The sequence below is a fragment of the Rhinopithecus bieti genome, unplaced genomic scaffold (genome assembly GCF_001698545.2).
Source record: "Rhinopithecus bieti isolate Rb0 unplaced genomic scaffold, ASM169854v2 scaffold_34876, whole genome shotgun sequence".
Taxonomy (NCBI): Eukaryota; Metazoa; Chordata; class Mammalia; order Primates; family Cercopithecidae; genus Rhinopithecus; species Rhinopithecus bieti.
The window spans coordinates 750,474-766,564 of NW_016814760.1; the positions used below are offsets into that span (position 1 = coordinate 750,474).

At 40.4% G+C, this 16,091-nt stretch overlaps 1 protein-coding gene across 14 annotated transcripts in view; it reads right to left on the reverse strand.

Annotated features, from left to right (window-relative positions):
• RPS6KC1 (ribosomal protein S6 kinase C1) overlaps nucleotides 1-16,091 on the reverse strand; it is a 223,155-nt gene that overhangs the window by 171,646 nt on the left and 35,418 nt on the right. The window contains exon 1 of one of the 14 annotated variants that reach the window (XM_017851943.1): nucleotides 9,961-10,076. The exons of the other annotated variants lie outside the window; for them this stretch is intronic. Coding sequence (XP_017707432.1) covers nucleotides 9,961-9,976 — 16 coding nt within the window. The 5' untranslated portion in view covers nucleotides 9,977-10,076. Of the gene's footprint in view, nucleotides 1-9,960; nucleotides 10,077-16,091 lie in introns of those variants that run through there. 14 annotated transcript variants of the gene reach the window in all.

Here is a 16,091-nt window from a genome sequence, read left to right on the forward strand (position 1 = left end):
ATGAAGCAAGGCTAAGGCTGATTTATAAAGAAGCAGTAGTCATTCATTGTAACCAGAATGAGGATACTTGGTCATTTTTGTGACTTGAACAATGTTTATGTTTTTGTCTGTGTTCAGACATGACTACAGGATGGTCTTGTTTTTGTTGTCATCCAAGGACATGGAGTGATCTTGTCTAATGTTCATGTTCTATGAAATTGTTTGTGTTCAATAGGAGAACAACACAGCCTAATTGTGAATTCCAGGCCAACTCTAAGAAACACCAAGGTCAAACCAATATAGTGCCTGGCCAGTTCTTAGCTATTGGGAGCTGCCTGTCTCTTTCTCACAGGAAGTCATACTCTGATGACAGATACAACAAACAATGATCTATTCATGAGAAAACAATCAGACAGACATAGCTTGTGAAACTGACAAAACTATTGTTCTACGCTCTTTAAAAATGTCAGTGTTATGAAAAATCAAAAAGAAAAAAAATAAGGACTATTCTAGATTAAAGAAACAAACCAAGAGAGGCACGATTATGAAACAAACAAAAAAACAAGCTAAAAGGGACATTTCAAGGACAACTACAGAAATCTGAAGATGGACTGCCTATTGTATAATATTGCATCAATGTTAAATTTCATAGGTGCAACATGTTATTATGATCATAGCAGAAATATCGGGAGTAGGCATGAAATATCATAATGTCTGCATTTTATTCTCAAATGGTTCAGGAAAAAATGAGAGACACACACATAGAGACGGAAATGCAGAAAACGTGGCAATGTTAACAATCCGTGAATTTGGGGGGAAAAAAAGGTATATATGTGTTCACTATCTATTCTCTTGGTGGGGGGTGGAGCGTAAATTTGAAATTTTGTCAATTTAAAAACAAAATAGAGAAAAATACATGAGTTGAGTGCTATACTGATGAGATGAATAACCAGGAAGGGTAAACAGCTAATTCAGCTGAAAAGAAGCATGCCAAACTTCCTAGAAGAGACATCTTCTGAAAGCCTGACCAGAAACTCCACAGTGGAGCAACATAAAACTAAAGAAGGAGACACAAGAGAGTAAGGCATGCTAGGGAATGGCAAACTCACTGAGCAACAGGTAATAGTTAACATTAGCTGATATGCGTCTAGCATGGAGCTAAATATAATACAGATATAATTGTCACAACAGTAAGGTATTATCCTTACCTTACCAATAAGATAACTAGACTCAGATGTTAATTTGTGTAAGATCACACTGGTGGTAAATAGTTAACAAAAGATATGGGTCTAAATCTATCTGACTGCAAAAAATAAGTACTTCTCACCATACCATTAGAACAATAACTACATCAGCTCGATGATATGTAAAATTACTATAGGACTCCTTTGCTGCTGAAGTTTACTTACTAATGTAAGAGGACCTATAAAAAGGTAGATGATTGGCTGTGTGCAGTGGCTCACACCTGTAATCCCAGAACTTTGGGAGGCTGAGGGGGGCAGATCACCTGAGGTCAGGAGTTTGAAACCAACCTGGCCAACATGGTGAAACCCCATCTCTACTAAACTACAAAAATTAGCCAGGCACGGTGGCAGGCACCTGTAATCCTTGCTACTCAGGAGGCTGAGGCAGGAGAATCGCTTGAACCCGGGAGGTGGAGGATTCAGTGAGCCGAGATGGTGTCACTGCACTCCAGCCTGAGTGACAGAGCAAAACTCCGCCTCATAAAAAAAAAGTAATTATTAACCAACAATTCCTTCCACACAACCACAACTGCTGCCTACAAGGTTCATTACAGTTATCAAATATTACAAATGGACTGTACCATTTATTAAAAGAAATAAATTGCTTACTTACTTATTAAGATTAATAAGAAACTTTCATTCTATAATATGGAAGGATGTGGAGAAAAGTTTAAGATAATCCATTAGCAGCTGATAATAACAGCTAAGAACTTCAACCAATTTAAAAGCCACTCTCTTTCACCCAGTGACAAGCTTCTTTTTTAAGAAGCCAGCTATGTATCCTCTAACATTAAAGATAAATGTGCTAAATTCCACAGTATACAAAGTGCGATGCAAAAAGTAAAAATATCCCTCCTACCATTCCTTCAGAGGTGACAGACACTACACAAATGTGTATAGGTATGACTCAAATATGTTTATTTACACATACACAGGATCTTACTAAACATCATTATATGCAACATTTGTTTTGTTTAGCTTAAAAACATATCTTGGACATTGTTCCACACAAGTGTCTTTTTTTTTTTTTGAGACGGAGTCTCACTCTGTCGCCCAGGCTGGAGTGCAGTGGCACGATTTCGGCTCACTGCAAGCTCTGCCTCCTGGGTTCAAGCCATTCTCCTCAGCCTCTCAAGTAGCTGAGAGTACAGGCGCCAGCCACCACACCTGGCTAATTTTTCGTATTTTTAGTAGATACAGGGTTTCACCGTGTTACCCAGGATGGTCTCGATCTCCTGACCTCGTGATCCGCCCGCCTCGGCCTCCCAAAGTGCTGGGATTACAGGCATGAGCCACTGCGCCCGGCCCATACAGGTGTATTTCAAACAGCCCCAGAATCCTATTACTTGGCTAAATTATGGCACATCCACATAATCACAGATTGAGAAACATTCAATTTTCAGTTTTCTTCTACTGAATATAATGCTGCAATAAACACACTGTGTATGGGTATATATGTGTGCACATGTGTTCTCTATGGGTCATCCACAGACTGCAGGTAGTCCCTGAAGGGCCTTTCAGGCAATTAACAAGGTCAAACTATTTTCATAATAATACTACAAAAGCAGTTGCATATTTTTATTGCACTAACATTTGCACTGATGGTCTAAAAGCAATGGTAATAAAACTGCTGACCTCTTAGCATGAAATCAAGGCAACAGCACCAAAGTATACTTACTTGCAATCATTATATTCCTTACTGCCATTCACTCATATTTAACAAAAAAAAAAATGTCATGCCAGTTTCACTTCGAATGTCCTTGATAAAGCAGTAAAAATTATTAACTTTATTAAATCTCAACCCTTGAGAACATTTCTTTTTTAAATTCTGTGAAATGAAACAAACTATAACTATTCAGATTTGGGTATCTGACAGACATTTTCTCAAACATAAACATGGGGCTAACAATTCAAGGAAAATAACCAACAGTATTATTATCAGTGATAAAATTCAAGCTGTCAAACCACTGTGAGCTTGACAGCTTCCCAATACTTTAAAATTTCTTCCTTAGAAATCTGTGATGATATTAATGATTTTTAACACTGTATAATAAAATGGGTAAGCATTTACAAAATCTGCATAATTCAGGAAACCAATATTTTTCAAATGACCAATACGTGATGTTACAAACTCATGCCCAGGTAAAAGATACATATTCAAATCTAAGACATACAAATGGATTATAATGTAACAAAGTACAAAAGGTTCATTTATAGGGTTCTGATTCCACAATGCAACTAGCCTTCATGAAATTACCACATATCGTTTTGGTGTATCAAAGGATACCTTTAATTATCTGAAAATGGTATTAAAACCCTCCTCCCGGGCCAGGCGCAGTGGCTCATGCCTGTAATCCCAGCACTTTGGGAGGCCGAGGTGGGCGGATCACAAGGTCAGGAGATCGAGACTATCCTGGCTAACATGGTGAAAACCTGTCTCTACTAAAAATACAAAAAAATTAGCCAGGCATGGTGGCGGGTGCCTGTAGTCCCAGCTACTCAGGAGGCTGAGGCAGGAGAAAGGCATGAACCCAAGAGGCGGAGCTTGCAGTGAGCTGAGATCGCGCCACTGCACTCCAGCCGGGGCGACAAAGCAAGACTCCCTCTCAAAAAAAAAAAAAAAAAAAAAAAAATTCCCTTTTTCAACTGCCTTATCTGTGTAACCCTGAATTTTACTCATATACTCCAACCAAAACAACATATCTCAACAGGCTGAATACAGAAACAGATATAAGAATCCAACTATCTCCTTTTAAGCCAGACATTAGAGATTTGTAAAAACATAAACCAACAGTACTCTTCTTGTTATTTCTTTTGCTTTGAAGAATCATGTTTCATAAAAGGTCCTTTTATGTTAACATGTAGTATATTTTTTAATTTTATTTAATACATTTTTTAAAAGTTCTAGTATGGTAAATATTAATAGCTATAACCTATATAAACAACAGTCCTTTGAAGTCCTCAATTTTTAAGAATATAAAGAGCAATTCTAAGACCAAAACATCTAATACTCATTGATACATATCTCCCATGTAGACATGAGAATAGATGTGTATAAAATTAATTAAAACAGAATAGAAAAGGTTTATTTCAAACTGCCCTCCAAAGAAACTGTGTGAATTTATACTCTTCCTGTTGTATATCTATTGCTCCAAACTAGGTATATTCAAACATTTTAATTTTGGCCTTGGGATTGACTTCCAATGACATCATTACCTATAACTACTCTACCTTTTAAATCTTAACTCGTACTTTTATTTTGCTCAACTTATTTTTCAAGTATTTATATGTCAGGCAGAGTCCTACATGCTGAAGATACATTCATAAGACCGAAGCAGCTTGGGTGTTGTCAAGGAATCAAAGAGAAAAGGAGAAAACTATAATTAAAGGGCAAAGGAGGGTTCTTACTTTTAGAACACAAGAAAACAATACTGGCTGCAGGTTTAGAAGCATGATTCTTAAAACTCAGACTGATGACTTCTTAAAATTATCTTCATCTTCACATTTAGACTGCCACAAGTGTTAAAAACTTGACAGTGAGGATCCCACATCCTGAAACAGTTCTCTTTCTCAACTCTGGATCCAATGTTCACTTCTTCAACCATAAGACTCTAAGTTTCTTAGAGGAGCTCTTTGCATCATGATATCCTCAGTGCCAATTTTTAGAAAGCTTCTTGAATTAAATGTGCCCATAAAATTTCTAGATAATTGATAACTGGACTGAAATTAGTCAAAGATTATTAATAGCTACAAGATCCAGAGACTGCTTCAGTCTTACGAATGTATCTTCAGCATGTAGGACCGTACCTGACATATAAATACTTGAAAAATAAGTTGAGCAAAATAAAAGTATGAAGTAATAGATTTTTGGCATGTAAACATGCTTGCCAGGCACCTTAACAGCAAAATGTGGCCAGGCGCAGTGGCTCACGCCTGTAATCCCAGCACTTTGGGAGGCTGAGGCAGGTGGATCGCCTGAGGTCAGGAGTTCAAGATCAGCCTGGCCAACATGGTGAAACCTCGTCTCTACTAAAAATACAAAAATTAGCCGGGTGTGGTGGCATGCGCCTGTAATCCCAGCTACTTGGGAGGCTGAGGCAGGAGAACCGCTTGAACCCAGGAGGCGGAGGTTACAGTGAGCCAAGAGTACGCCATTGCACTCCAGCCTGGGTGACAAGGGCAAAGCTCCATCTCAAAAAAAAACAGCAAAATGGCGGTCAAAAGCGGTAGTAGCTGCAATGGCAAAGAGCACATACATCTTTAAATGGGAAAGGTATCAAGAAAAAAAAGTAAGGAACCATTGATATTGGATAGTAACTAAAAGAGAAAACAGAAATGTGAAGCACCATGGAGTATAAGATTAAAAGACATAAGCAGGCAGTCACATGCTAACAGCCTACAATATATAGAGTTCACAAACTCCCTAATGCTTGGTAGGGGAACAGAATGGATTGAAGACCCCATCAGAACTAATGGTTCTACTGCTATTGACTGTTGCCCACATCCCTCAATTGCTTTCACATAAGAAAATATAAATGCTTTTCTTTTTATTATGTGCCCAAGTTACCACTACTACATATATCTCAAGATATTAAAAACTCATAAATTGTTACTATTAAATATTTGTTAAAATTAAAGAATTGTAGCAATAAGCTTTTGATGATCACTTCATTCTGGCACAAATGCCACTGATGTTGCTATACTATGTAAGATTCTCTGTATCTTGTCCCCAAATCTCAAAGAGGTGTGAAACGTAAAACATTCTGAGGAAGCAAGTGTCAAGTTCCATGAATATTGTAATCCTGCAATCAGCCTGGAGAAACCCCTGTTCCGTGTAGACTACCAGCCAATGGAAACAGGTCATTCAGAATCACTTCAGATTATTCAGAACTCTTCCTAAATCAGAGTATCAATATAGGGTTCAATCAAGAGACAGAAACCACATAGTAATTTGAACAGGGAAAAGTTTAATATTAAAAAATGAGGCCAGGCGCAGTGGCTCACGCCTGTAATACCAGCACAGCACTTTGGGAGGCTGAGGTGGACGGATCACCTTGTGCTCAGGAGTTCGAGACCAGCCTAAGCAACATGGCAAAACTCCGTCTCTACTAAAAATACAAAAATTAGTTGGGCATGGTAGCCTATAACCCAGCTACTTGGGAATCTGAAGTCAGATAATCGCTTGAACCCAGAGGTGGAGATTGCAGTGAGCCATGATCACACCACCGCACTCCAGCCTGGGGGACAGAGCAAGACTCCATCTCAAAAAAAAAAAAGAAAAGTATTAGTCATGAGAGTGGAGTAACAATAAAGGTAAAGAGAACTCTGAAGAATATCCTAGGGTGAGGGAGAATACCCAAAGAAGGAACAACTTAGAAAGGGGAACTCTTCTCCAAGGCTGGGATTCGGATCTCTGTAGAGAAGGTGTGGCTGCAGCCACTGGATGGAAAAAAAGTTTGCTAGGTTCCCTGGGCCAACCTTGAACCACAGTTGCCAGAAAAGCAGGAAAGACTCCTCTAGAATTCAAGCATGCCAAGGCTGGCAGGTGAGCACACAGTCATGGTGTGAGGAATGAACTCACCAGCAAGATAATGCAAGTCCTGGGGTACCTAGTATCTGCAGTGGGAAGACCATAGGAAACAACTTTCTGCGGTTAAAGCAGGCCAAGGCTAGCAGACAGGCATGTAGAAGGAGGGGGGTTATTAGGAGCCCACTCTCCAGAAGGGCAACCAGGTCTAGAGTTCAAAATGTGTTGCCAGGGAGGGGGAACAGGGGACACAGGAAACAACTCTGCAGGGTGCTAGCAGGCCAAAGGTGAGGGGCAGATACACAGACAAATTCCAGGTACACAGAAGGAGTCAGAGAGTTAGTAACTCAGTCTCCAATAGGCCTGTGGCACCTTGGTGTCCTTAGCTAGGTGATCACCAAATGGGCTGAGCCTGAAAGCTTACCAAGAGATTGGGTGGCCAAGGCAGAATGGCTCTGGCAACAATGCAAAAAGAGCAAGAAAAAAAAATCCACATGACTCTGGAAGAAGGAAGACAAGCCCCCTATACTCAAAAAAAATGAATATACATTGCATAGTAGTCTGAAAAATGGTCCCCCAAAGCCAATCCCTGGAACCTTAGCAATGGAGTGCCCTCTGTTGCTAAGCTTAACAGTGCATTCACCATAAAGAAAAAATACTGAAAGAATCCTACCATTAACCAAGCAGTAAATGAAGAGATTTGAAGCTAAGAAGCAATAAAGGGATAACTGGCACAGCCTCTTAAAACAAAGAATTATCACTGTAGGAGCCCCAGGAACTCCAGACTGATCTTGAAAGGCAACAATTTCCCCAATGTTGATGACAAATACAGCTGGTATTAGCTATCAGAACATACTCTGTAAAGCCACTGCCCAAAAATCAATGTGATATAGAAATAGGTATTTATATAAGAATAGACAAATAAATGCCAAAAAAGGAAAATCTTTAATTAGTGAAAACTCATATGAAGTCTATACATAACAAATAGTTCAACTTCTTTGAGAAAAAGGTGAATTATCTAACAAGTGATCTTATAAGTTCATCTGTAAAAAAAAAAAAAGTGAAACATCATCTGACACCCTGTTCAAATATAAGTTCCTCAATAATTACTTTTAAACTTTTTTAAAATTATTACTATAATAATCATTGAAAAACATGTAGACATTAGGAGACATTTCTAGTCAAGACCAGAAACCCAAAAGCAGGGGGTGGGAGGAAAGAACTAAATATATAATTGAACATATAAAATGTTGTTTCACTAAAGGTATTATAAACAATTCTAAAATATATGTATGTCTATATAATACACGTGCACATATACATATATATACATGAGGTTTGAAAATTATTAGAGGTATGTATAAATATGTGCATTATACCTATGCATATAGATAAATGTATTACATTTCCTAACTCTGACTGTTGAAAAAAAGCTTAGAAGCAAGTTGCAAGGAGCATACCTACTGCCCAGGTAGTGATCTCAGTAGCAGCTAGGGTCCGGATAGAAAATGAAATCCATACAGCAATTTGAACAGGTAGTCTTATAAAGAAGTATTAACTATTTACAAAGTATAAACTACTAAGAGGAAATAAAAGACAACTCTTAGGAATGCCTAGGTTGAGGAGGAGAACCAAAGGAAATACCTGAAAGAGGTGCCTCCTCCCCAAAGCTAGAATTCAGATCTCATTGGAGGCAATGTGGCTGTAACCCACTGGTTGCCCCTGACATAGCTGTTCTAATATAATACTAGGAGGGTCAAACTTCATGGGCAAGGAACTACAGGCCGAGAATGGCAAGCAGGAAACTCTGCTGTGGTGCCAGCAGATCCAGGTTGGAAGGGAAGGAGCCACAGCCAGTAACTGACAACAAAATTTCCTAGGGGATGAGTACCACCAGGCATCCCACACATGCCACTGGCAACACAGAGCAAATAGGAACAGAAGCACACCCAAACCCTACTTCCTACAGCGTCCATCCAACACCTTCTACTGACTAAGCTCATCCATACCAGCTGGAAAAGGAGGTCTAACAAGGCAATGAAGGATGGATTTGGAGCTAAAATACAATAAACTGAGAAGCAGCATAGTCTTTAACACCATTATCCACAAAAAGCAACCAGGGTTCCTTGAAGAAATGGCAGATTTCAGGGCAGGAGCAGAATAAATTCAAGACGAGCACTGAACATCTTGTTATGCCTAAAAATAGTAAGTGCTGAAATAAAAAAAAAGAAAACAGGATGAGAGGAAGTTACAAGGACACAGAATCCAGCTTAAAAGGGCTCCTACTGATCAAAGCTGGGACAATTTGTGCATCAAAATAATTAAATGTATTAATGAATTCTAAACTACTAGAAAAAAAAAGATAAGTGAGTCCAGATCAATCAGGGATAGATGGACAGATTCATGGATACAATATATAGCTATACAGATACAGATACAGATACACAGCTGTATAGATACAAAGAGAAACATAGATGCATAAACACAGACACAGATAAAGGAAGAAGGAAGGGTAATAGCAAAGGTGGTGGAGTACAGGAATTGGAAAATCATTATTCTGTAACTATCATATAAACATTGGGTTAGGCAAGAATCATCAATGGATGCTTCCAGGGGATAATTTTGTAGAAGAGCAAGATGTTTTCATGACCTTACAAATGTCTCCCCAAAGGTTACTTATTAGCTTCAAGAAAGAAAAAAAGATGAATATACATTGTATAGTAGTCTGAAAAATGGTCCCCAAAAGCCAATTCCTGGAACCTGTAAATATTACCTTTTTTAGAAAAAGAATCTGCAGATATGATGAAGGATTTCAAGATGGGGACATTATCCTGCATTATCTGGATAGGCACTAAATGTCTCACAATGTCCTTATAAGAAAATCAGAGGGAGATTTCACAAAGAGGGAAATATGAAGATGGAGCAGAGTGAGGTTTGAAGTTGAGGGCCCTGAAGACTAAAGTAATGCTGCCACAAGCCAAGGAATGTTGGCAGCTACCAAATGCTGAAAGAGGCAAGGAATAGTGTCTCTCCTCTGAAAAGAGGATATCCCCTGCCGACACCTTGATTTCAGCCCAGTGGTACCGATTTCAGACTTCTGGGCTTCATAACTGTGAGAAAATAAATTTCCATTGTTTTATGCCACCAAGTGTATGGTAATCTGTTATGGCAGCCCCAGGAAACTAACATAGTGGAAAAGCTGGACAATACCTTGACCAAGTGACATAAATTCATATCACTAATGAGGGGCAGACAGACATCACGTGCCTTCAGATGAGATACTCTGAGGACACCTATGTAGTATCCAGCCAGGAAGAATTCATAACCTAGAACAAAACATGAGAAAACATCAGAGAACCTAAAATGAGGATCACTCTCATTAAAAGCGGGGAAAAGGATATGGATAGAGAGGGAGAAGGTATTCTTCAAAAATGCCAACATAGGCCGGGCGCAGTGGCTCACGTCTGTAATCCCAGCACTTTGGGAGGCTGAGGTGGGTGGATCACGAGGTCAGGAGATTGAGACCATCCTGGCTAACACAGTGAAACTCCGTCTCTACTAAAAATATAAAACATTAGCCGGGCCCAGTGGCGGGCACCTGTAGTTCCAGCTACTCAGGAGGCTGAGGCAGGACAATGGCTTGAACCCGGGAGGCAGAGCTTACAGTGAGCCGAGATAGCGCCACTACAGTCCTGCCTGGACGAAAGAGCGAGACTTCCGTCTCAAAAAAGAAAAAAAAATGCCAATATAATGAAAAACAAAAAACAGCTATATTAACATTCCAGATTAGAGACTAAAGACAGCAACTAAGTAAAATACCAATCCTAGAATGGATCCTATACCAGAGAGAAGAAAAATGACATTAAAAGGTCAACTAACAAAATTGGAATACAGATGGTAAATTATAAAAATGTATTGTATCAATATTAAATTTACTCAAATTGATAAGTGAACTTCATCGACATAACAGAATATCCCTTTTCTTAGTGAAGAACTGAAGTGCTTAGGAGTAAAGGGACATGAAACTTGGAATATAATTTGGAATAACTTATTAAAAAATTATGGCCAGGTGTGGTGGCTCACACGTGTAATCCCAGCATTTAGGGAGGCTAAAGTGGGAGGATCACTTGAGCCCTGGAGGTCGAGGTGCAGTGAGCCCTGACTCTGACACTGCACTCCAGCCTGGACAACAAAGTGAGACCCTGTCTCAAAAAAAGAAAAGTTAAAAATTTAAAACTTAAAATAATGTAAAATTATGTGCATATATTTTATGTGTGTGTGCTGGGGAAGAGAGAGGAAGAGGGAGAGAGAGAGGAGATAGAGGAAGAGAGGGAAAGGGAGAAAGGGAAGGAGAAAGAGAGAGACACCAGCAAATGATAAAGTAAATGGGATAAAAGCTTAACAGTAAGTAAATCTGGCTGAAAAGTATACAGCGGTTCTTGTACTATTCTTCTTCCTGCAACTTTCTATAAGTTTGAAACATCCCTCATCTCCACAGGCTGCCTGAGTGTTCTCACCATACAGCAACCAGTTTCCTCAAAACATGTAATGACACTTGGAGGCGAGGTGGGAGCATGAGCACACAAGATGGAAGCTACAGTCTTTTTTTATAACCTAATCCTGGAAGTGACATACCATCCCTTCTGCATATGCTACTAGTCATACAGACTAGTCCTGGTTCAATGTGGGAGGGGACTTCACAAGAACATAAATATCAGGAGACAGAGACCACTGGGGGCCATCTTGGAAGCTGGCCAACACAGACCGCTCTTTGGCCCTCAAAGATTCACACTCCTCCCACATACAAGATCTCCTCACCCTCCTCCCAAGGTCCCCAAAAGTCTCATCCCATTATGGCAACAATTCAAAGTCCAGGATCTCATCATGTAAGTCAGATCCATGTGTGATTGAGGTTCTTCAGGTGTCATTCCCTAAGAGGAGCCCCTTAAGTACAATCTTCCTAACCTGTGAAACTATAGACAAGTTACCTCCCCTCTACCCACTCAATATACAACAGTGGGATAGGCATGGAATAACTGCTATAGACATTCCTGTACAAAAAGGGGGTACATGCAAGCCCCAAAGAAATCAATGGGTCCATAGTAATTCTGAAATCCAGCAGGGCAAATGTTAGAAGTTTCTGATTAAGGCTCACAGGCTGGGAATAAATTCTCCAAGGCTATGGCTCTGCCCTCTGAGCTATTGGTTCCACCCTCTGAGTCATACCTCCTTTTCGATGAAAAAGAGCAAGGTGTATGGCTTCATGGTTGTTTTAGCCTTCCTGCCAGTAAAATTTGGGGAGACAAAAGTCTCTTTTCACTTTGTACTGCTTTTGTGCTTGTCAGTCCAAGCTAACAATGCTTCTGCATATATACTTTTAACTTTTTTGGGGGGGGTCACCTATGACTCTTATTGGGGTTTACTCAATTAGACAAAAGTGATAGCCACAAATCTCAAGTTAAACCCTTCTGTAGCTTTGGCTTCTACTGAGCTGGCTGAGGCTTACACTTCCACGAAGCCCTATTTGAGAGGCTCTGTAAGGCACAACCTTAATCTCTACTGAAAGCATTTTGTCTGACTGAGTCTTTCTGAGGTCTTAAGAAACATTTTAGTTCACACTGGGCTTCATCTTTAGGCCACGTTTGCTCAGAAGTCATTTCTTAATTTTAGTACTCTCTGCTATCCAGAAAGACAGCACTTTCAAAACAAGTCCCAGGTCCTTTTTGTTTAACAATCCTTCCTTTAGTTTCTCTCTCTCCTTTCACATTTTACTATGAGCAGCAAGAAGCACCACACTGTAAATACTCTGAGTGGAAATCTCCAGCTAGCTTACCCAGTTCATCTGGTACGTTCTCAATTTTCCACATAACTATAGGCAACAATGTTGCTAAACTTTCTGCAACTACATAAGAGGGATCTTCCGTCCAGTTTCCAGTAACAATTACCTAACTTCCTTGGGAATCCTCACTTGCAGTCTTACCAAATACCATGAGGCTCCAATGAATCACTTTTTTTTTTTTTTTTTTTTTTGAGACAGAGTCTTTCTCTGTCGCCCAAGCTAGAGTGCAGTGACGCGATCTCGGCTCACTGTAAACTCCACCTCGCGGTTTCACACCATTCTCGTGCCTCAGCCTCCCGAGTAGCTGGGACTATAGGCACCAGCCACCACACCCAGCTAATTTTATTTATTTTTTTTTTTCGTATTTTTAGTTGAGACGGGGTTTCATGATGTTAGCCAGGATGGTTTCGATCTCCTGACCTCATGATCCGCCCGCCTCGGCCCCGCAAAGTGCTGGGATTACAGGCATGAGCCACTGCGCCAGGCCCAATTAATCACTTATTTAAGGTACTTCAGGCACTTATCAACACTTTCCTCAAAGCCCACAGCTCATTTCAAAACCACTCTCCACATTTTCAGTTTTGTTACAAAGTCTATTAAGTAGTTATTGCTGTGTAACAAATTATCCCAAAACATGGTAGCCTACAACAAACATTTACTATCTCAATCAGTCTCTGAGGGTCAGGAATTCAAAAGTGGCTTGGCTGGGTGGCTCTAACCCAGGCGACTCATGAGATTGCTGTTAAGTGTCAGTCAACGCTGCAGTTATCTCGAAGTTCAACTGGGACTGGAGAATCTGCTCCTAAGTTCATTCACATGGCTGTGGCAGGTTTCATGCTTACTAGTTTTTGGCTGGAAGCCCCTGTTCCTCACCATGTGGGCCTCTTCATATGCTACCACAATGTTCTTACCATAGGAAGAGCTGGTATCCCTCAGAGCAAGTTATGAGAAAGAGAAAGGGGGGAAAAAAAAAAAAAAAAAAAAAAACCTTAAGAGAGATGCCACAGTATTTTATAAACAAATCTCAGGAATGAGATATATCATCACTTTTGCTATTGGTCACACAGACCAACCCTGGTACAATCTGGGAAAGTGCTATGTTTAGATATGGTGTGTTTGACCCCACCAAGTCTCACGTTGAAATCTGATCCCCAATGTTCAAGGTGAGGCCTGGTGTGAGATGTTTGGATCACGGGAATGGATGTCTCATGACTGGCTTGCTGGTTCTCACTCTTAGTTCCCATGAACTAAACCTGTTGGAAAAAGCCTGGCACCTCCTCCTCTCTCTCGTTTCCTTCTCTCACCATGTGGTGGCCTCTCATTCCCCTTCTGCCATGAGTGGAAGCAATCTGAGGCCCTTCCTAGATGCAGATGGAGGCCTCATGCATCTTTTACCTCCTGTAAAACCATAAGCCAAATAAACCTCTTTTCTTTATAAGTTACCCAGCCCCGGCTATTCCTTTGTAGCAACACTACACAGACTAAGACAGAAGGGAAGACACAAAGGTGTGAATACCAGGAGGCGAGAATCATAGGAGGCTATCTTGGAGGCTGGCTATCACAAAAGGCATCGTCCAAATATTTAGCAAACTAAAATGTAGCATGATTTCAATTCCCTAATGTAGTATAAGGAAAACAGAGACTTCACTTACACATTTTTCTTATGTTGACACAGTAATTGTAACTATCGAACCTTGCAGAACAAAAGGTAATTGTGGTACACAACCTGACTTTATAATGAACAATATTTGCTCTGTCATAATAACGTTATAAGGCGGGGTGCAGTGGCTCATGCTTATAATCCCAGCACTTAGGAAGACTGAGGCAGGAGGATTGCCTGACCACAGGTGTTAAAGACCAGCCTGGGCAATATGGTGGAAACCTGTTGCTACAAAAATTACAAAAATTAGACTGGCATGGTGGCACGTGCCTGTAGTCCCAGCTTCTCAGGGGGCTGAGGTGGAAGGATTGCTTTAACTCAGGAGGTGGAGGCTGTGTGATCACACCACTGCACTCCACCCAGGGTGACAGAGTGAGACTCTGTCTCAAAAAATAATAATGTTATAAACGAAGTTTATTAAATTACAGCTTTGAGAATTATTCTATACATTACAAGCTTAATTATAACCAATAAAAAGAATATAAATATCACCACCTTTGACAAATGTTAAAATATAAGTATAGATTTCAAATGTTAAGTGGGGAAGAGAGCTAAAGAGGTAGGAGGAAGATCAAAAATGCTATTAGAATCATCTTAGACAAATGATATTGTCCACAGTTACGGAATGAGAAAGTCAATAGAAGAACTAAAAACATTATGCAATAATACAGAGAAACAGGGTAAACAAGCTAAATACCCACCAGAGTAGTGAGTCAATAGATATGTAAAAGTTGTTAAATCAAGAAAAAATGGGCCAGGTGAAGTGGCTCACGCCTGTAATCCCAGCACTTTGGGAGGCCAAGGAGGCCAGATCACCTGAGGTCAGGAGTTCGAGACCAGCCTGCCCAACATGGCAAAACTCCGTCTCTACTAAAAATACAAAAAATGAGCTAGGTGTGGTGGCAGGTGCCTGTAATTCCAGCTACTCGGGAGGCTGAGGCAGGAGAATCGCTTGAACCCGGGAGGCAGAGGTTGCAGTGAGCCGAGATCACTCCACTGCACTACAGTTCGGGCGACAAGAGCAAAATTCCATCTTTAAAAAAAAAGAAAAGAAAAAAGAAAAAATGGTATAGGCTTATTACAGATACAGAAAAAAGTACTTGAAAAACAAAAAATAGGAATAAAATTCAGTTATGTCTGGAAGCAAAACTGGGTGGAGGGAAGGAGCAGGAAACTTGTTTTTATTGTATATTCTTCAATACTACCTTTGTTTTGTTTTGTTTTTATTTTACTTAGCCACATGCCTCTTTAAAAGTTACCTGCCAGGCGCAGTGGATCACACCTTTAATCCCAGCACTTTGGGAGGCTGAGGTAGGCAGATCGCTTAAGCCCAGGAGTTCAAGACCAGCCCGGGAAACATGGTGAAACTCCATTTCTACAAAAATAGAAAAATTAGCTAGGCATGGTGATGTGCGCCTATAGTCCCAGCTACCTGGGAAGCCAAGGTAGGAGAATCCCCTGAGCCCAGGAAGTCAAGGCTACAGTGAGCAAGATCACACCACTGTACTCCAGCCTGGGTGACAGAGTGATACTCTGTCTCAAAAAATAATAATAATAATAATAATTTAAAAGTTTTTCCAATGTATAAAGGACAATGATGTTACAATTATTTAAAGCAATGAGGCAGATAACACACAGGGGGCGGAGCAAGATGGCCGAATAGGAACAGCTCCAGTCTCCAACTCCCAGCGCGAGAGACACAGAAGACCGGTGCTTTCTGCATTTTCAACTGAGGTACTGGGGTCATCTCACTAGGGAGTGCCAGACAATCGGTGCTGGTCAGCTGCTGCAGCCCGACCAGCGAGAGCTGAAGCAGGGCGAGGCATCGCCTCACCTGGGAAG